The sequence below is a fragment of the Oryctolagus cuniculus genome, chromosome 3 (genome assembly GCF_051225735.1).
Source record: "Oryctolagus cuniculus isolate XC-2025 breed Fujian yellow rabbit chromosome 3, ASM5122573v1, whole genome shotgun sequence".
In the NCBI taxonomy this organism is placed as follows: domain Eukaryota; kingdom Metazoa; phylum Chordata; class Mammalia; order Lagomorpha; family Leporidae; genus Oryctolagus; species Oryctolagus cuniculus.
In genome coordinates, this window is record NC_142869.1 from 62,142,027 (window position 1) to 62,164,432 (window position 22,406).

The 22,406-nt window shown below is 41.6% G+C and overlaps 1 protein-coding gene and 2 long non-coding RNA genes across 4 annotated transcripts in view; 1 reads left to right on the plus strand and 2 right to left on the minus strand.

The window, feature by feature from the left end:
• The window catches only part of CCDC141 (coiled-coil domain containing 141), a 202,735-nt gene that overhangs the window by 158,520 nt on the left and 21,809 nt on the right, over nt 1-22,406 (plus strand). For both annotated transcript variants that reach the window (XM_070070578.2, XM_070070581.2), the window contains exons 13-18: nt 3,934-4,113; nt 5,624-5,749; nt 7,401-7,589; nt 8,433-8,612; nt 11,251-11,400; nt 21,381-21,521. In XM_070070578.2, coding sequence (XP_069926679.1) covers nt 3,934-4,113; nt 5,624-5,749; nt 7,401-7,589; nt 8,433-8,612; nt 11,251-11,400; nt 21,381-21,521 — 966 coding nt within the window. The remainder of the gene's footprint in view (nt 1-3,933; nt 4,114-5,623; nt 5,750-7,400; nt 7,590-8,432; nt 8,613-11,250; nt 11,401-21,380; nt 21,522-22,406) is intronic.
• LOC149127351 (uncharacterized) lies at nt 10,500-12,941 on the minus strand. The gene is made up of 2 exons (XR_016230740.1): nt 12,045-12,941; nt 10,500-11,932 (listed from the first exon to the last, which is right to left on the minus strand). It is a non-coding gene; the product is annotated as an uncharacterized LOC149127351 (long non-coding RNA).
• Nucleotides 16,572-18,708, minus strand: LOC149127352 (uncharacterized). The gene is made up of 3 exons (XR_016230741.1): nt 18,331-18,708; nt 17,075-17,164; nt 16,572-16,997 (listed from the first exon to the last, which is right to left on the minus strand). It is a non-coding gene; the product is annotated as an uncharacterized LOC149127352 (long non-coding RNA).

Here is a 22,406-nt window from a genome sequence, read left to right on the forward strand (position 1 = left end):
AGCATTTTCCTTATTCTAATTTTTCTGTCCCTTCTGGTGTGTGTGTATTTTAAAAAATAACTGATATTTGCAGTTTTCTTGGTATCTGGGAGGTGACTAATCTTTCTGGAGACTGAATTCATTTGGAAGAGTTAGATTCTAACTATCCTTATTTCTTTTGAGCTATAATTATCTCTTTATCTTCTTTGTTTTGATTTTTGTTATTTGAAGACCACTCTTAAGCACAGTGCACGTTAAACGGTTCTAATTTATCTGATTCTATTCTTAAGCATCAGATAAAATTTGTTAAGCAATGTACCTATGTTTACATATTAGATGGTTTATTTTCAAAAATCACATTATTTTTCATTTTAGAACATTTAGAACATATATCTTGATCTATCATTTACAATCTAACTCTAACATTCTTATTTAAGAATTTCTTCTATCACTTGATTGTATAATTTCTAATTTTATAAGAGGATTCAAGTCTGTGAAACTGCATTTTTTGGTCTATCCTTTTTATTACTATATTTCTGAAATTTTATTTTTCAGTTCTGAAATTTCCAGTTGGCTGTTTCTTCATTAGCTTTAAGCTATTGCAGAAATTCTTTCTTTTCTCTCCTACACCTTGGCTATACTTTCTTGAGCCATATTTACTTCTGGGTGTTTTAAAGTGCTTGTCAGCCCACTCCATCACCTGGACAAGGAGCTGCTTCTATTGTCTACCTGTTCTCATGGTTTCTAGTTGCATGAGAAGCAATAATAATAATAATTATTATTATTATTCCAAAAGGCAGGACCAGTGACTATTATCAAATGCCAAGGCATTACGTAGATAAAAACTGTGGAGGCCTAGATGGTGCTATCTTCTAGAAAGGGGCACCCTTCTTCCTCCAGGGAGGCTCTGGCGGGAGATAAGTTAATCCAACCAGCAGCTGGCAGAGTTGGGACTTCAGTGTGGTCCTGACTAGGCTCAGTCTACTCTGTCCACCTCCATCTCTGTCTTCATCTGGGAGCTTGCTGCTTCCTCTTATGCCTCTGCCTCTGACAGGTCCCAAACTCAGAGCTTGGTTGTAGGAGACAAATGCAAAACTCCACTGTGTGTTTCAGAGATTTTTTGCTTAGTATTTTTAATCCATTGCTCCATGTAGCCCCAGAGTGTTGGCTCCTATGTCCTTAGAAGATCATCCGTCTGCCAGAAGATCTGTTGTTTTCTGTTTCAGAAGAGCCTCCTGTCAGTGCACTGCATTGGGAAGTGCCCTGGGGAAAGTGGTGATCGGGGAGCTCACAGGTTCTTCCCTCCCCGCAGTCTTGGCCTCTCTAGTGCTTGCATAGCCAGCTCTCTGCAGCCTCCAAATGGATGCTTTTAGCATTTGCCCAGCTTCTCTAGTTGCTCTAAGCACAAGCACTGCTCTGTCACAGCTATTCCATCCTCCCTAGAAGTCCTTTATTACTTTATTTAGAATATTTAAGATTATACAATACAATGTTCACTTTTTAAATATCTGTAACAGGAACCCCTTGCAAATCATATTCTGGGCCGGCGCCGTGGCTCATTAGGCTAATCCTCTGCCTTGCGGCGCCGGCACACCGGGTTCTAGTCCCTGTTGAGGCGCTGGATTCTGTCCCGGTTGCCCCTCTTCCAGGCCAGCTCTCTGCTGTGGCCAGGGAGTGCAGTGGAGGATGGCCCACGTCCTTGGGCCCTGCACCCCATGGGAGACCAGGAGAAGCACCTGGCTCCTGGCTCCTGCCATCGGATCAGCGCGGTGCACCGGCCGCAGCGCACTGGCGGCGGCGGCCATTGGAGGGTGAACCAACGGCAAAGGAAGACCTTTCTCTCTGTCTCTCTCTCTTACTGTCCACTCTGCCTATCAAAAAAAATATATCATATTCTGTATATACATCAAAATAAGTATAGGGCTCTAAGAACTGTGTTTATTTATTATTATGCTTTGGTAGTCCTTTAGCTTGATATCAAAACATGATTATCTTTACTGAAGGTCATTACCATAGTCACATGATAAATTTGTCCTTATGGACAAAAATTAAAGCCCACAAAATAGTTAGTTTTGTTGGTTTAGTGACATTCTGAGATGTGAAGTTGTTGGCAAAGCAAGTAAAGCACATTTTTATTCTCCGCATGTCTTTTGGACCATTAGATTTTTGAACAAACATTATGTGGAAACGCAGTAACCAGTTTGGTTGTTTGGAGGGAAGGGGCCAGCTGGCATATGCAGTTGAGTGTTCTCTTGATTAGGTTGCCACAGCTCCTATTTTCAAGCTTGAAATTTGAAATTTTTTCATTTCATTTAAAAATCATCAAAATCATTGATTCTGGGTATAATTCTGGCAGACATCTTGGTAAAGCGACAGTTTATTAACTTACAGTGGTGAATACTGAATGTTGTTTGCTATACAGACTTTGTGTTGTCGAGGTATCTGGAAACACATCAGAAGACCTTTCATTGTGCATCATTCTATATGGAAAATGGATAGTTTAGTGGCCCATTTAGATTGGCTCCTGGCAACATTTCCCATGCCCTATACAGAACTAAATGAATATTGTGTTTACTAACTAAACCTCCAGCAAATTATTTAATCTTCCTAAGTGGCCAACACACTTAAGTTTGCCAAACACATGATCACTTTTCTTAGAGTCTTCTGGCTAGACATTGACAAATCCTACCACTGCTGTCCCTTTTCTAGATCTTGTGCAGACCACCATACCCTTCCAGTTGTGGTTGTCATTGACATACTGCAATTTCCAAGTTTATATTGTTGTTTAATATGATATATTAGAAATATGTATTTTGTTAATAGTTTCTTAATACATGAAAGATTTCTTACATTTATTTAAACATAGATTAAAAAGTATAATTTGGGGTGGGTCCTGCTATAGTTATTATCTTTCATAATTCATTGGATCTTACTAATCATAATTATGGAATATATAATTTTATTACTAGCTTCCATCATTTAGGACCTGCAATTTTACATTTTTGTGCAATGAGTAACTACTTTGTAATGTCTAGAATTCAATAGAAATGTAAATGTGCAATAATGTCTAAAATAATTTAAAAATAAATTATCCAACATCTAAAATATCCTGTTATGAACTTATGACTGTCATCAGCTGTCATTATAATTATAGAAATCCATTAGAAATTTGAGGATTTATTGAGAAAGGCTACTATGAAAGTAAAAAGTTCGTTGTTTTGGCAAATAAAAGTCTTGTGCATTTTTTAATGTTTAATTGGACATAAAACATTGGTTCCATTCTTTACCATTCTGTCCTTTTGCCGCCAGTAGAATTTTCCTTTTTTAAAACCATTGTTTAAAGGTTTTCGAACTGATCAGCCAGAACATATGAAAGTTGAGACGTAAAGTCCTGAATTTAGCTATTGTGCTTCTGGTACATGGCAGAGTTATGAATACAGAGAAACAGACAATATTTCAGTCATCATAAAATGGAGGAGATTGAGGCAGTGCAAGGAAAATATAAAGTAACTGTAATATACAAAATACTTGAAGTTTAAAGGAAAAAAACACTTCCAGAACAATTGGTTTCTGCCTGTTCCTTATACATATTCTACTGGGTGTGTTAAAAGGTGGAAACTACTTCAAAATTCATGCATAAACCAAGAAATCTTCACTCCAAACTTTCTGGATCCTAGAGCTCATTAAATCACCTTCCAACCACAGGATATAGCCATACCCTACATGACAACTCAACCACAACTCCGGCCCTAACCCAGGATCTGATGTCCCCGTACAGAATGTAGGTTCTGAGAGTCTAACTCTGCCTCTGCACAAGGAATTCAGACATTGTTGGGTAGCAGAACAGTGCTCTGCTTTGGATATGATGAACTGTTTGCCTTCTAAAACAGTTATATGAAAAATTATTGTGCTGATTGGGAAGAAAAGTCATTGTGTGAATTATTAATTTTACAGGCAAAGGAGAATGAGATATTCAATGTGAAGCATGAAGTGAACATTATAGAGAACACCATGGAAAACCAGAAAGCAGCAAGGGAAGAACTTAGTCACTGTCGGATGGCCTGGCAACGGAAATCCACTGAAAGCAAGCCTTTGAAACAGCAGTGGGCAATATTTAAAGACAAGCTTAAAAGGGTAAGGGTTGTTGGGCATCATTTTATATACTTACATCTCTTGACCAATTGTATGTCTTCTTCTAAGTAGTGTCAATACAGGTCTTCCGCCTACTTTTCATTGTATTTGTTTTCCTTGCTATTCAGTTGCAGTCCTTATAAGATCATTTTTTAAAGATTTATTTAGTTTGAAAGTTAGAATTAGAGAGAGGGAGAGACAGCAGAGAGATCTTCCATCCACTGGTTCACTTCCCACATGGCCAAAATGGCCATTGCTGGGCAAGGCCAAAGTCAGGAGCCAGGAGCTTCTTTTGTGTCTCCACCTGTGTGGCAATTTCCAAACATTAGCATTGTGCTGGATTGAAAGTGTAGCAGCCGGGACACCAACAGTGCCCATGTGGGATGCCAGCATTGCAGGCTGTGGCTTTACCTGCTGTGCCACAGCATTGGGCCCCAGTCCTTTTAAATTCATATCCACAAAATCTTTACCCGGGCTAATGTCCCGAAGCACTGTTTTCTTCTGCTAGTTTCATATCTGACATTTAAGACTCTCATCCATAATGCCAGTACTGCATGATCTCACTCCTGAACCTGAAAAAGTTGATCTCATAGAAGTTGAGAGAGTGATTACCAGGTGCTGTGAGGGTAGGGAGTCAGAGGACGTGAGGAGAGGTTGGTCAACAGATATAATGTCACAGTTAAACAGGAGGAATAAGTTCTAATGTTTTATTGAGGAGTAGGGTGGCTAGAGTTAACAAGAATGCATTGCATATCTCAAAATAGCTAAAGTGAAGATTTTAAATGTACTTAACATAAAGAGATGATAAAATGTATGGTAATCCATATTGCTGATTTGATCATTATATAATATAAACATGAAACATCACATTGTGTCCCATAAATATGTACACTTATGTGTCAAAAATAGTTAAGACAACACTGTAAGGGAATATACAGTGGAATGTTATTTGTCCTTCAAAAAGAATGAAATTCTGATGCTTGCTGCATGAGTGAATCTTGAAACACTATGCTAAGTAAAATTAGTTAGACCCAGAGGGAAAATATGATGTGATTCTCCTAAAATGAGGCTCCTGTAGTCAAATTCATAGAGACCGAGAGCAGAATAGACATTACCAGGGATTGGAGGATGGAAGCAATGTGGAGTTACTGTCTAACAGGTACAGAGTTTCTGTTGCAGTTGATAAGAAAGTTCCTGAAATAGATAATGATGATGGTTCCCAATAATATGAATGTATCAATGCCACTGAATCTCATAATAACAGGTATTTATTATGTACATTTAAAATAGTAAAAAATTTATATATATTTATTTATAATTAAAAACAGGAAAGGTACGGGGAACCAAGGGCCTGTGCTTTTATTCTCGGGCAGGTTTAGTGCCATGAACTTCCTGCAGGTTGTGAACATTTTCATGGGGGTTGCATGCTGGATGACCCTCACTGTCATCATTGTCGGAGAGAGGGAGGGCAAGCAAAGGAAACGCATGCATAACTACCCAATGTTTATTCCAGACTGCACACAACTTAAAACTTCTCGAGGAAGTACTTATGCCCGTGTCTGCACTTGACCTTGGAGGGAGCCTCCAGACCATTCTAGATCTACGTCAAAAATGGAATGAAATGAAGCCTCAGTTCCAGGTAGACAGAAAATAATTGATGGACTTGGGTGAATGGTGAAAGCATAAAGCTGTGCAGTTTACTTAATTTAACAGACTGGGGAAATTGCTATTTTTTTTAAATGAAAGTCTAAAAATCTAGTGTAAAGACACATTTTTCTTACTGTTTTCCTGCCCTCTCCTATGTTTGATGATATACAACATTCAGACTATAAAATGTCCTGAATATGTATGTATCTTAGATCATCTTAATCTATATTCTAAATCAAATTATTAATATAATTAGCATGTTATTGGGTGTAATTATTTACTTGGGGTGTATAGATGTGTTTTAAATTGGGACAACTCAGAACATGTATGAGCAGCCTCTGGCCCAGGGGCTCTGCTGCCCTTGGTCCCTGAAATCACCAGTGACGTCACTGTCCCTATCGACAGGCACCCCAGACTCCTGTCACCATGGCAGGAATGTTGGTGTGCTCCTCATTCACCCTCTCAGAAAGTCCTCACGAAGGATATGGGATGCAAAAGCATGAATCGTGTTCCTGACTGCCGAACACATTGCCTGTTTCTCACTTCCCGCTTCTCCTAAACTTCACATAGCTGTCAACAATGCATTACCTGTCACGTTGTCTGCCAACCTAGATTCCTGATCTTTGCTGCAAAATTAAGATTCCTGTGTTTCTCTCTGCTACTATTTCATAAGTGTTGGCTTTAAAGGGTCTCAGAACTGATGGAAGAGTCCTGGGGGAAGTCTAATTCCTTTTAGTTTCCTTTAAGATGAAATTGGTGTGGAATACAACCGCTACCCCTGCTACACACACACACACACACACATACACACATTATAGCCACCCAGAGAGCTCTCAGGAAACTTGATTAGCCTACATTAACTTTTTCGATATGCCTTACTTGGTTGCATGCGTTTAGGCATGCTAAGTTCCGCTAAGTCAGGACCATGACCAGATGCACTTAACTCCATCACTGTTACATGCGTATGTTTGATTCCCACATGCTCAATTTGAACTTAAAGGGGTCTTTTCATGTCACTCTATGAAAATTAACTTTTTAGTCTAAATAATTACCATTACCTTTACCTTTTATAAACAAGATTGATCCCTGAAATTACAGTAGCAGCCTTTTTAAGCCATCCACTCTTTCCCAGTTCCAACCCCAAATCTGGATTCCGTTAGGGGATGTGAGAGCAGGGCTGGGTCAAGTGGAAGGCAGTTTATCCTTCCCCAAACGCGGTAGCTATTTGTGGATGATGGGCCGGCTGCATTGAAGGCAGTGTATCTACTGAGCCATGCAGCTGATGGTTCATTCTGATCATTCTTGCAGCACAGAGCACAAGTAATCCCCCTACTATATTTTTACCCTTGTCTTCTGTTCATGTTGTTTCCGTAACACCTGATTCTAGACTGTAGTAGATATCAGAGATGACCACAGGGCTTCCTAAACCATCTAAAATATATTTACTTCACAGATGACCAGAATATTTGTTGTGACTTAGGACCATATGACTTTCCACTTTGCCATTTAGCTTGAAAACTCACTGCTTAATTTTTATTTATTTCTTAGAAGATGGAAAAAATGTATTCATATCTTCAAGCACAATACGTGGACTTGTAAACACTGTAAACGCTGGGCTGTTTTTATTGCTTTCAATATTTTAGCAACTGGATGATGAAGTTCAGTACATCATGAATGAATCAGAAGAACTGAGTGGCAAAGGGGCCCCCGTGAGAGAGAAGTCTCAGCAGCTGAAGGACCTTGTCCACCTCCACCAGAAACAGAGAGAGAGAATCCAAGCTTACGAGGTCATCCTGTACAAGACAGTCCAGTTCCACCGAGTCAAGGAAGAGGTAGGGCTTACGGTGGATGTCTGAAAGATCCTGGGATTGAAGAAATAATCCTTATATAATAAAGAAAGCCCACATTGGTTATTCAGGAACTAGAAGTTGACACCACCCAGCCTCTAATTTTGCCTGCATTGTGCTTCTAGCCTGTATTATGTTGCAACCACGAGCTCTTTGTCCCTCAGAGAAAGTACACGCACTCCTAACTCCAAGCTGCCGGCATCCTATAGGTGTCTCTTTGTTACCTAAACCCTATGCCTCCCTCCAACAGTCCTTCCTCATTGGAGTGATTTATTTCTTTTTCTGAATTCCTAGAGCTCTCATTGTTTATTGCACTCATCTGGCACTTTTAGCATCTTGATCTTAATTATTTTTTAATTAATATAATGTTCTTCCACTCTCCTCCCAAGTGTAAACTCTTGAGAGGCAGAAAACAATCCCAATTTTTCTAAATCTCAAGTACTTGACATCATGATGTGCTCAGTGTATCTTATTTGTTAGTTGATTTTATTACAAAAACATCATAGTTATTAGCTTTTTTAGCATAAACTGGGGAGGTACTGACATCCCTGTAACATAGCTTCTGAATTTCCTTAGGTCACAGGCCAAGATCTTGCTAAAGTTTTAGGCTATGCTCCGAAGAGTGTTTTCTTTATTAATAGAACAAACAGTGTTAGCTGCTCCATTTTACCCTATTGGATTTACATATATTAGCTGTAACAGTAATAATTGTGGATGGAATTATCAGCATTTCAACCAGCTAGTGAAATGTTATGGCGAATAGTTTTTTTTTTTTTTAAACTGCCTTCCTATGGAGCCCAGGTTAACTGTCAATGCCCTAAATTCCAGCTGGGGCGTCTCATCAGTTCAGGAGAGGACGAGTTGCCGGGGCAGCTGAAGGACTTGGATGACGCACACGGTGTCCGGGTTCACCTTGGCCGCTCTCAGGAGAAGCAGGCCCACGTGGACAGTCTCCACAAGCTGGCGCTTTCCTTAGGAGTGGGCATCATCTCAGCAGTGCAGTGGCCTGTAAGCATCTTGGAGCCTAATGCTTTCGATTCTGTTTGTTTGCTTGTTTCCTTCTAAAGGCGGAGACACTGAAGAGATCTTCCCTCCACTGCTTCATTTCTCAAATGCCTGCAGTAGCCCTGGCTGGGCCAGGCTGGGGCCAAGAGTCCAGAACACAGTGCAGGGCTCTCCTGTGAGTGACGGGGACTCAGAGGGTGTGCACAGCAGGAACCTGGACTTGGAAACTGAGTTGAGACTTAACCTCCAGCATCCCATGCGGCACCTTCACTGCTGCTGATTAGCCACTGAGCCAAACGCCCACCCCATGCCTAATTCTAACTGAGGCTTGTGCCGTAAGTGCAAGGGAATAATCAGACTGCCTGTTAATCACAAACCCATTCAATCACTGAGATAGTTGTTTAGGGTGAGTTTCTACTACTTATGCCAAGAGAAAAAAAAAATCAAAAATATGAAACTCTTCATTAACCCATCTATTGTCATTGCTGATTTTTGAGAGTCCTTTTATTGTAGAGCTGCGCGGGTGACAGTTTGTTTTTTTGCAGTGAAATGTTTCTAATATAGCTATGGAACTAAGGTTTTAATTTTATTAAGCTTGGATTAATTTAAATTTAAACTTAAAAACTGATCTTCAATATAGTTATTGAAAGCTCATGTTAGGATCAACTGGAATATGTGATTCTATTTTTGAAGCTGAATTTTATGAAATTTAAATACAGATCAAATACTTTTGATGAAAACTTAGCAACAACTGAGATACACTCAAAGTATAAAATATACAAGTAAGCCCAATTTCAAAGGATATGAAAAAATCTTAGTGTTATTTGTATATTGGTAACATGCTAGAATGATATCAGAACATATTTGTTTAAACTGTATCATTTGTTAATTTCACCTGTTTTTAATTTTTTTCTTAAAAATTTTTATATAAAAATCATACATATTTGTGGGATCCTTTGTGATATTTTGTTATATGTATACATGTGGAATGCCCAGTCAGGGTAAATATATTTATCTTTTCAAGCATTCAACATTTCTTTATAATGAAAAAACCCCAATCCCTTTTAGGATTTTTTAGAGACAAATATATAGCAATTTAGTATTATTTATCTCTGCCCTACTGTGCAATAGAGCCCTATAACTTTTTATTCCTATCTGGTTATTATTTAGTACCCATAAATCAGCTTTTTCCAGTCCTTGTTTTCCTCACTTCCTGCTTCAGCCTCTGATAACCACAGTTATATTTTTAACTTCTATGAGAACACCTGTTTTTTCTGGACTCCACATACGAGTGAGATCACGTGGTACTTATGTTTCTGTGTTTGCCTTATTATAGCCAAGGACCTCCAGTTTGTGCATGATTTTGCAAATGACATGATTTCATCCTTTTTCATGGCTGAGTAATATTCCTGTGGCTCTCTGTACCACGTTTTCTTATCTATTTGCCAGTGGATAGACACTTGGCTATTTCCATTCCCTGGCTGTTGTGAATAGTGCTGCAGTAAACATGAACGCTCAGATAACTCTTCAACATGTGGGATTCATCACCTGGTATTTCCTTTTTCTACAACTACTGGAAAATTTTCGGTGGGTTTTTGTGGCTCTCCTTATGTGTCTGTTGGACAGTACTGCTTTAGAGTTGCAGATCTGAAAAATCAGCTGAAACTTGGGGCTTACTGAGCCAGGACTCTCACTGGAGGCTGAGAGAAGCTGGCTGCCTGATCCCTAAAAGCTGGGAGAGGAGGAGCCTCTGTCCCCTGGCTCCAGCTGCGGCACTGGGCAGCAGTCATTGGATCTGCTTAATGCTGCTGGACAGACTTCCACAGAGGAGCCTGAGAGAGAAGGCATATCTCCAGATCAGATTTCCATAAATAGTATACTGGGCTCTGGTTTTTAAAAAGCCCTCCTTGTGGAGAGAGCAGATTATGTTTATTTGATCAGTATACATACCATTAATAAAATCATAGCGGCCAATTTTATTTTAAAGCTCATTTAAGAGATCCACTAAATTATATGGAATTCAGTGAGCCTAAAGTCTTTTTCTTTAAGCTGAAAGATACCAAATTACAGAGTATCTGTTGTAGTTAATAGATTCTACTTGTGCCAGGAAGGAGCTTTCTTTCTCTGGAGTTTTATGTTATTAGTCAATTTATTTTAAAATGGAAGAAGAAAGTCAGAAATCTCACTTTGCACAAATAATGTAAATTGTTCTCCAATCCTTGTCCTGCCTTCACCCCAGCAGCCCCTGTGCGCAGAGCAGAGACTGGAGCACTTGCATAATGAACCTGAGGTGAAGCTCAAGTCGACAGGAAAATTACAGGGCAGACGCCAAATGTTTCTAATGCATATTTTATGCCTTTTGAAGAAAAATTATATGTTATAATGAATGGTGTCTCCCAGGAGTGGGGTGTGATGAGCAGATCTTTAAAACCGAGCTTCGAGACTAGAAATGGCTCTCCGTAATGTTGGTGTCTGGCTTCTTTTTGAGATAATTGCATTCCAGTATGTTTAAGGTAACATACAGCAGGACCTGGGTCTTTCTCCAAAAGTGTCGCGTAGGAGTTGCATCATGCAGGTGAACAGCGTGCTTGTCTCCTTTCTTCCCTTCCTTTTGTGACTTCCGCTTGTCTTTCGTTTGCAGAACTGCTCCAATGTCTCTGCGAAGAAGCTGCAGCAGCAGTTGGAGAGCCTGGGGGAGGACAGCAGGGTCTGGACCGCCCGAGCCGAGGAGCGGGCGCGGACCCTGTCCCGCAGCCTGGAGTACTGTAGCACAAGAGATGAGATCCACGAGGTGCGGGGACCGTGAGCCTGATGCGTCCCAGAAGCTGCTCCGCAGCCTCCAGTGTGCGCACCCCCACACACACCTGCACACGCCACATGACACATGCGCCATGGGTCCGGAGCCTTTCCCCTCCGCCTTGTCCTTGACCAAACACTAGCCTCAGAGCCCCGGAATTTTGTCATTAATGTGTTGTCAACACATAGAAAAGCCTAGCGTGGAGCGTGACAGTTTTCTGTCGTTGCTCGTATTTGGTGGTTTGATGTTTGCTTCCCGTCCCCTGTCCCCCCTCAAACGCTGTTGGCAGTCATTTGCTTGAGTGGATCCAGTCTTCCAGGGCACAGAGGAGAGGGTGACACTGGCCCGTGGCAGCCAGCTCCAGCCTGCTGAGATTCTATTTAAGTACCATTGACTCACGGTGAAGGGGGTGCGGAAGGCAGGGGAGCAGGCTCTTTGCTTCCGAGGCTACAAACTCTTATCTCCCAAGTCGAGTGGTTGGCTTCATGTAGACTTAAGCTGAGTGGCTTTTCTGGTTAGAGAACTCCTGGAGAAAAAGAAAGAACACATAGAAGTGCTCTTCTACGTGCATGCACCCCCTGGGCACAGCTCCCCCCCTCCCCCTCCGCTGTAAACAGTTCCAGCCCCTGGATGCTCACCGAGCCACAGCCGCCAGCTGTCACTACCTAGGCTTTTTATTCCAAGGCTTCCTGTCCTGGAGAAACAAACGCAGATAGAACAAGTCTTTAATTCTTGACTGGGCGTTGATAGCAGAACTCAAGGGTACCCACGATTTCAGAGTGAGTTCCATTTCAAGCAATGTGTTTATGAGTTCTTCACGCAGTAAGTCCACAGGAAAGGGAGCGGTAGAAAAGGAGGTGGGAGACCTTCTTGAACTTTCTGTTCAGGCCCAGTTTACGTAATCTGGGCCTGGCAAATACCAAATGTTATCACGCAGTGCTAAGGCATGGGCTAACATGTGGGTGACCAAGCTTGAACAGTGTTCTAGCTTGACGCTCCCCTTCCCACAGGCCTGCCTTTTGGGGGGCCCCCAGGCTGGTGCAGGCAAGAACTCCCCTGGAAAGGAAGTGCGAGAGGAGGAGAGTAGGGCTGGCCACCTTGGATTTTGCTCACCGGGCCGGAGGCAGGACTGAAGAGCTGGGGACGACTCTGGTGTTAGTGTGCTGCAGGGGTGTAGAGGTTCTGCTGGGAGAGTCACGTTGGGCTGGAGCCATGTGAACTCCTTCAGGGTCGGACCCGCGGTGTAGACCCCTGTGTATGGAAAGGCCTTTCCTGATTCCAGTCCCGCAGCTGACACTGCCATCAGGTCTTGTTAAAGAAAATAGTCAAAGTGCTTTAGTTTCCCCAAGACTGTAAAACGTGTGTTTATGACAACGGAAACACTTTTTTTTAAAATAATCTTTCCCTGGAGTTATCGGATATCTGTTTCCTTCTCTCCTCCTTCCATCCCTCCTCCTCCTGCACTTGTTCCTCGTCCTCCCTCCTTTTGTGTGCCTTTGTCTTGCCAGTCATCTCTCTCCCTGCAGCGATGGTCCAACTCTATATTTACTGGAAGCCCAAGTGGAGCAGGCTAAGGGTTACTCCCGGCCCCCTCTGGCGCAGTGCCATCTCTCTGAAAAGCTATGGCATTTGTAGAGCTGGGTCTCCCTGTTCAGGCCCTTCTAGCAGAAATTCTATTTACAGAGGCAGCCTCATGATGAACTTGTGCTTGGAGCCAGCCAGCCAGAGTGACAGATGTCCCTTCCAGGCATAGTAGGAACACCCCAGGATTGTCTGTACTGCATCAAGGCAACCAGATACATACAGATTTGATTTAGGGATCATATATCATTTTAACATGCTCTTAAATACTAAGAGAATTTGCCTTCCCGTTTGCTTCTTTCTCAAACCCAACGAATCTTTGCTGAAAGATAGTTTCACATTTATAAGACCTTTGCCGACCTTGGATCTGTTTTACCTTTCCTTCTTTTGGTAGAGATATAGTGGACATGTCAGACTGTTCTCTCCACACCCTGGACTATTCAACCACAAGCCCAGGAAAAATCATCAGAAAGAGTATTTTTGGTGCCCCTTAGTAAAACAGAGAAGTGTTGCGTTCTAGTTTATGATGTAAATATCAGAGTACAAACATAAGTTTCCACAGTGGTAAGAATAGTTGACATCTGGATACTATTAGTTATAGTATCATTATTAGTATTAAAATATTGTGTACATTTCAAATATTATGTAAAACTAAATATAATATGTTACGCTAAATATTTTTCCATATAGGAAAATAGCATCAGATGCCTTGCCAGGAAATGAGACCAAGTGTAACATTTGATTTTTAAAGTTTATTTAAACACTTTGTTCTGCTTCCAGTATGATTCAAGTGATTCTTTGAAGATCGCAGACCCTGAGCTGCAATAGACTTTGGAGAATTGTGGTTCAACATCTTCATTTTTTATGAGGAATGGGTGTATGCTCATGATTCTCATTTGAAAAATGTGCTGAGGAATACAGAGTTCCTGTCACAGGATTCCAGGGCGTCAGCTTTGAGCCAGAGACTCACTGGTTGGGCACCGACACACTTGTCATTTGCTAAACTCAGAATTCATCGTTCAGATAATGTTGTAGTCCCATTCAACCCCTGCCTGATTTAATTTTAGAAGTATCCTTTTCCTATGTCTTCTTCTTCCATTCCTATTTTCTGCCATATCTGTTTTGAGAGTTGTTTTAAAATTTCCTTTTTTATTTGGGAGAGTAAGAGAGCATGCGCACTCCCGTCGCTGTTTCGCTCTCACAACAGCAGGGTCTGGTCAGGCCAAAGCTAGGAGCTAGGAATTCAGGCCAGGAGTCAGTGGCAAGAACCAAACTACTTGAGCCATCACTGGCTGCCTCCCAGAGTGCATATTAACAGACACTGGAATCAGGAGCAGAGCCAGGACCTGAACCCAGGCACTATGACATGGGATGCAAGAATCATAGCAACTTAACTGCTAGGCATAACATCTGCCCCCATATAAGATTTCATTGTGATTTGATATAGCAGAACTTTTCATTTGGTTATTTCAACAAAAATATCCTTTTTGACTATGCTATAGCTAACAATGTGATTTTGACTGCATTGAAGGGCTTTAGAGAAGAACACAATACCTGCAAAAAAAATAAAATACATAGCTAGAAATGGGCTTTTTTCATGGACCATGATGTTCCTTAAAACAATGAAAAATGATTTAATGCATTGATTATTTTCAAGTAAAGAATATTCTAAAGCTTCATTCTAGGAAGCAGGAAATTGTAAAAGCTCACCCCCCCCCACCGCCCCCATGTCTACCTACTAGCTACTAGACTGCTAGATTTTTTGGAATTTTTCTACCTATTTCACACAAAGATATATTTTTAATGCATGAATGTTGAATATTTCTGTACATTTTCTTGCTTAGCTGTATAAGTTGTTTTTACCCAAAGTGTTATACACATTATTTTCTGGCATATTCCAAGACTGAAGGGCATAGTAAGTTACTCATTCTTTACACATCTACATTTAAAAATGTAATAAGTTAATATTGAGCACCTTTTCTTTCAAACTGGCCAAAAAATGACCTTTGTATTTGCATGATGTTAATGAAAATTTGTAAATAGAGGCTCTTCTCATGAGTCACAAGCAGTACTTTGCTGGAAAGAATAGTAATGACAGAATCAAGTCAGTATCCAATTTCTCAAAATAAGTTTTCCACACAGAGACTCTCAGATAATTGTGTTCTTTTACCCCTCAATTTTCCACTGCAACAACATCTTGTCCATGAGGAAGTCAGCTGAAATGGACGTAGCATATACAGTCCATACTTTGGCCATATGTTCAAGTGGCACCAATTCTGTTTTTTTTGTTTGTTTGTTTGTTTGTTTGTTTTTTGACAGGCAAAGTGAACAGTGAGAGAGACAGAGAGAAAGGTCTTCCTTTGCCATTGGTTCACCCTCCAATGGCTGCCGCAGCCGGCGCACCGCGCTGATCCAATGGCAGGAGCCAGGTACTTCTCCTGGTCTCTCACGGTGTGCAGGGCCCAAGCACTTGGGCCATCCTCCACTGCACTCCCTGGCCACAGCAGAGAGCTGGCCTGGAAGAGGCGCAACTGGGACAGAATCTGGCACCCTGACCGGGACTAGAACCCGGTGTGCCGGTGCTGCAAGGCGGAGGATTAGCCTAGTGAGCCACGGCGCCGGCCTACCAATTTTGTTTTTTCGGTTTAGATAAACTACTCACCTGAGTTGCAGAAATACATGTCACATTAGAAGCAGTAAATTAGAATAGAGGGATGGGGCCACTGAAGACACCTACACAATTAATAAACTTAAAATTGCCTGATGTCATGTGGCACTTTGCCACTGACAGAATGACTATAGACAGCTACCCGCTGGCAGGAAGAGGGGCAGTTTATAGAAAGGTCAAAATACTCAGTAGGGGAGCTTGATGGTGTAGGACAGACAATAATTACTTTCCAAATTTTACCCTGAGTTTATCACATCAAAAAAAAAAAAAAAGTCTACATTATCTTGCTTCAACAAATGTTGTTGGTGCAGGGCATTTAGCTTAATGGTTAAAAAATTGGTTAAGAGGCCCCTGTTCCATATTGGAGTACCCTGGTCTGCTGCCTGACTCTGGTTCCTGACTCCAACTTCTTGTTGATGATGAAGCTGAGAGACAATGGTAATGGCTTAGGCAACTGGGTTCCTGCCACCTACATGGGAGACCTGGATTGAGTTCCCAACTCTTGGTATCTGGCCATCATGGCCAGCAGATGGGAGTGCTCTCTCTCTATCAGTGTCACAAATAGACAGATAGATAAATATCTCTAATGTAGAGACACCATCCCAGGCCATAAGAACACAGATGCCCTCAGGGATCTTGAGTCCAGTGAGAATTAAACCCCAGGGACATCATAGATAGAGGCCCTCAGTAACCAGGGCTCCATCCTGGGTCTCTTGGGAAAAAGGACAGGAAAGATTATAATCTGTTCTGTAGACATCCATCTTATAGCATTAAAATCTCTTAAAATTTCTGTATTGATATCTGCAAAATAACTATGATTTTCTTGAAGGTTATAGAAAGCTGAAGTTTAACATGTCCGGAAAACAAAACTTCACAATATATTGGAAGACATAAAGCAGAGGCATGGATCAGATCCTTTTTTCGGTTAAAGATTTATTTTATTCATTTGAAAGACAGGGTTACAGAGAGAGGTAGAGACAGAGAGAGCGAGTCTTCCATCCACTGGTTCACTCCCCAAATGGCCACAACAGTGGAGCTGAGCTGATCCGAAGCCAGGAGCCAGGAGCTTCTTCTGGGTTTCCCACATGGGTTCAGGGGCCCAAGGACTTGGAGCATCCTCTGCTGCTTTCCCAGGTGCATTAGCAGGGAGCATGATTGGAAGTGGAGCAGCCGAGACTCAAACTGGGTGCCCATATGGCGCTGTAGCCCAAGGCTTTAACCCACCGAGCCGCAGCATTGGCTCCCAGATAAGATATTTCAATGAGACCTGCTGCCACCTCCAATTCACGATAGAGCCACTGTCTTGTCTTCCCAAGTTGCCCACTTTCTGTAGCTCCATGGCCTGCAGCACAGGAAGACAGCGGTAAGAGTGCAGAATGGAGGAAGGCCAGGGAACTTGGTCCTGAAGGGGCCTTTTACCTTTAATAATGGTGGCAAGTAAGTTGGGTTGAATTTTGAGTCATTCAGTCTTTTCCTCTCAAATGCAAGCACCCCTAGAGCCTTCTGTTCCTGAAAATGAGCAGCAGAAAGCTGTTTTTGTTTTTTTTTTCCCCAGAGTGGCTGATAAAAGCAGCAGACATTGAGAAAGATGAAAATTGATGACTTGCTTTGTAGTTTTGCTCCCAGCCAAATGGGTGCCACAGTTCTAAGGAAAGGATTGAAAAACAATGCATTTCTTCCCCTTTAAAATGTCCCATGTTCCTTTCACACTTGGCCCTGCCAGCCACAAACTTAACAAATACATTCTTGTGCCAAAGCTGCCTCAACTGGCTTAGTCAAGGCTAAAAATAGCAAGCCAGCCTCGCTGGTCAGCAGCCCCTTTCCCCCCGCTGCGCTTCTCAGAGTAGCTTCGGTCATGTCTCACTTTGAGAGGGGGCTTGGCTTAAGGCATGCTGGGAAATGTGGCGAAGAGGTTCATTCTGTAGCTTCAGAAGAACTGCAGTTTCTAAATCTTAGTCACTTTTTGTCCAATTATAGCTATTTTGACATTGCTTATTCCATAGCAAATATAGAAGAGCTGAGCAAGACAAAAGATAGGAAAAATCATTTCTCCAGGTTTCCCGAGACTTTAGAAATGTCATTAATATAAACTATAAGATTTGTGATAAGGTAAAGCTTTTCCCACCCCAAGCTGTGGGTGTTTTTTTCTGCCTCTGTGTGGAGGTGGAGCAGTTGTCCTAGCCGTCCCCACCATTCCCCATTGTTGACAAGCTAACTAAAGTTAGAAACAGCTGCATGGACAATGATAGCACAGCCAAGCAACCATAGCACTCGGCTCCCTTAAACATATGACACAGTTATGCGGGGATTAGATGGGAACATAAGTTTTCAGATTGGAATGTGCGGTAGGAAACGCGGGGCCGGGCATTTCAGGTGCCCAAGGAAGTTCGTGCAGGCTGCCCTCCACTCGTATCTGCAGTGGTCCTGAGTCCCACTTGGAAACGACACGGGGGGCTAGAGTTCTACATGGATTTCCAGAGGACTCAAAGAGCGAAGTGCCAACAGCGGTGTCAGGGAGCTCGTGTGTCAGAAAGAAGCTGATCCCGTCTCACATACCCCTGCTGTCATGAGCCTTCTCCGGCCTTGTAAGTCATCTGCAGTGACAGTGCACACTCCGAAGCCAAGAGAACCGCACTCACTGGCTGGGGCTCTGACACTGCGTAAACCAAGCTCACCTGAAACCTTGTGCTGTAGAAGTAGGCATTAAGGCTCCGCCTTTCTCGGTTCCTCGTAGAGTGTTTCAACAGGCTTAGAGAGTTCCCATGAAGCAAATGAAAGCCAGTGGTTTGCCAGCTTCACGATAGACCCCACCTTCCTTCCTTTAGACTGAAGCCTGTAATGTCAGTCATGCTTCAGTAAATCAAAGTAAGAACGTGAAGTTGTATTTTCCAGTGGATAAGTGTCCGTGATAGGACTTGTTTTCTCTTCCTTTCTTTTATTTTTAATTGTGGTAAAATGCACGTAACCCAAAACTGACCGCCTTAACAACTTCATGTGTATGCTTCAGTGGTATTTCATATAGGCACACTGATGTGCAGTCAGCACCACTACCCAGCTACAGACCTTTTTCATCACGCCAGACGGACACTCAGTACTCACTAAGCAATAACTTGATATGGGGGAAGGGTTTTAAAACAGTTTCGGATTTACTCACAGGTAGTGCTCACTACATTTTGTTGCAGATTATGACTTTAGGGGACCTATTCACATAAGACTTGCCAAGGTCTTATGTGAGGAACTAAATATGTAATTTTTAAATTTCTCAATCCTATGAGAAATTAAGAATATTTATCCTCTTTACTAAAAATCAGTCACTGAATGTCATAGAATGTAAATATTAATTATTTCATAAATAACCAACTGAGTATCATCTTTTAAGGATTTTCCTGAGTTCTAATAGAATTTTTAATTTTAAAATTTTTTAAAAGATTTATTCATTTGAAAGAGTCACAGAAGTAGAGACAGACAGAGGGCTTCCATCTGCTGGTTCATTCCCCAAATGGCTGCAACGGCCAGAGCTGAGCTGATCCAAAGCCAGGAGCCAGGAACTTCTTCTGGGTCTTCCACATGGGTGCAGGGGCCCAACGACTTAGCCATCCTCTGCTGCTTTCCCAGGTGCATTAGCAGGGAGCTGCATTAAAAGAGGAGCAGCCAGGACTCAAAGTGGCACCCATATGGGATGCTGGCACTGCAAGCTGGGCCTTAACCCTCTGTGCCACTGTGCCGGCCCCTTAATTTTTAGATTTTAAACTATAGCCCTTTCCACTCATTTTGAAAATTTCTGGTTTATTAATTAAGATGGTTTATGTGGTCTGTGTTCCTCATTTAGTGTGTAGATAAAAACTATTGTTCAGCAATTTCATTTATTATATACAATAACATTGATTAACTGAGTTAGATGCAAAAATTGCAAGAAGGTAATAATTAATGTGTATGCAAATCTTCTTCTTTTTTTTTTTTTTTTTTTTTTTTTTGACAGGCAGAGTGGACAGTGAGAGAGAGAGAGACAGAGAGAAAGGTCTTCCTTTGCTGTTGGTTCACCATCCAATGGCCGCCGCGGCCGGCGCACCACGCTGATCCGATGGCAGGAGCCAGGTGCTTCTCCTGGTCTCCCATGGGGTGCAGGGCCCAAGCACCTGGGCCATCCTCCACTGCACTCCCTGGCCACAGCAGAGAGCTGGCCTGGAAGAGGGGCAACCGGGACAGAATCCGGCGCCCCAACCGGGACTAGAACCCGGTGTGCCAGCGCCGCTAGGCGGAGGATTAGCCTAGTGAGCCGCGGCGCCGGCCTGTGTATGCAAATCTTCTAATGCTTTACCAGTGATCATCTCCCAGAAGCATTAAAGATAAGGTCAAGGTGTTATTCTCACTAAGAGCATTTTGAGAAAGCATACATTTTCTTGGACAGGTCTACTTTCCTGATTAGAAGTCTAAATCCAGAGTGTACATGGCCTTTACTGCCTCTCAAATAATTTGTTTTCTTGTCATTGAAAAGAGTTTTGATGGTCTTCTGCCTTTCTTGTCATAGCTCTAAGTTATCAACCATGATGTTCACTCTTGCTGTTAAATGCCTCTTTATAATCTAAGGTTTATGTTTTCTGTGTACTTCTCTTTGCCTATAATGCAAAGAGAGCTGCCTGTCAATATGCCTATCCTCCTTGAATATAGAGAAGGGAAGAGATAGTGGCGTGTTTCATGGAACTGCATTGCTTAGAATTTGGGTGCATTGCTAAAGTTGAACTGTTCTTAAGACTGTCATAATCAGACCTTATTCACAATGTAAAGCCAGACACTCTGTTTATATGCAAGCTACTCATCATTGCCAACAACTCTCACTCTACACTTTTGTTGTTGAAGGACTTCTCCTTTTAATGGCCTATATCCAAGAAGTAAAACTCTTCTGGACATTTCTCATGAAAAATCATTTTTAATTAACAAATTCTTTCCTACTAAATCTCCTATTTGATCTTCTCTTTCACTACACCAGTGTCTCAGTGTCAACACTTCACTGGCCTCTTCAACAGGAACAGCTCCTTGAACCTTCAATAAATGTATACATGATGTCTGTAAGAGAGAATCTGGAGACATGAGGAGATCTGGGACAGATATTAGCACACAGAGAACAGCATCAGTGAGAAGGGGCCAATGTTGTGGCACAGGTGGGGTAAGCTGCCCACTTGTGCCACCAGCATCCCTTATCGGAGTGCCAGTTTGAGTCCTGGCTACTCTGCTTCCAATTTAGCTTTCTGCTAATGCACCTGAAAAGGAAGTTATGGATAGCCCAAGCACTTGAGTCCCTGCCACCCATGTGGGAGACCAGGATGGGGTTCTTGGCTCCTTGCTTTGGCATGGCCCAGTCCTGGCTGTTGTGGCCATTTAGAAAATAAAATGGAAGTGGATGGAAGATCTTTCCAACTCTCTCTGTCACTCTGCCTTTTAAATAAATAAATCAGTCGTTGAACGTCTGTGTATGATATGTTAGGAATTTTCTTGCTTAGGGGTTAAAGGGATGTTCTATAGTTGTAATTCCAATTAAAATTATAAAGTATTAAAAATTATAATTACTCATTTGAGAGGCACATTTAAATTCACATTACGTTTCACTTAGATTTATTTTCTATTGAAACTCTGTATTTTGAAGATTATGAATATTTTGAAGTGTTGATTTATTACAAATGAATATTAGTCCTCATTTTAAGAGTTATTTTTCTTTTTTAAACTGCAGCTCAAAGATTCATTCAAAGATATCAAAAAGAAATTCAACAATTTGAAGTTTAATTATACTAAAAAAAATGAAAAAGCTCGAAATCTGAAGACTCTTAAGTATCAAATTCAGCAAGTTGATACATATGCTGAAAAAATGCAGGTAATGTGAAAGTATTGTGTGTGTGTGCATGAGCACTTGTACTACTACAATTATTGCAAAATAATTTTGCATTTCAATTCTACGTGCCTAATTTTTTTTTCTAAATAAGATTGGGACTAAAAGGGCAGTTTACCATCTTTACAACAATTTCATTGTATGTAATATATAATAGGTTGATTTATCTCTTGAGGCAGCTCCAGAATGGTTTCTCTCAAACCTACTCAACTTTTCCTCCAACACATATACCTTTTTACCTCCCTCTTCCTGAGCTGTCTGATTCAGGAGCTTCTTACACTGCTCTTGTAGTCTCTTGATGATCATATGCACTGGCTAAATGGTTTGGATGCCTTTCCAAGGAGACATTGATCTTTTGGAGGGCAAATATTTGATATTTTAAAAAGATTTATTTTGTTTATTTGAAAGATGGAGTTACAGAGAGGACAGGGGGTGGGGGAGAAATAGAGAGAATTTATATATTCAGGTTCATTCCCCAGATGGCAGCAATGGCTGGAACTGGTACAGGCTGAAGCTAGGAGCCAAGAATTCTATCCAGGTCTCCCATGTGGGTAGCAGAAGTTCAAGTACTCAGGCCATCTTCTGCTGCTTTCCCAGGCATATTAGCAGGGAGCTGAATTGGAAGTGGAGCAGCCGGGACTGGAACCAGCGCTCATCTGGGAAGCCACTGCTGTAGGCTGCAGCTAGACCCTTTGTGCCACAGCACTGGCTCTCCCAAGCATTTGATTTTGGTTTTATGATCATTGTCTTTTTAAAATTTTTTAGATTATCATTCTCAAAATCTGGAGAAGACCCTGTTATAAAATATAAATTTTCCATGAATTGTTAGAATGCTGAATTAAAAGAGCTGTAAGAAAATCTGCTGTTTCC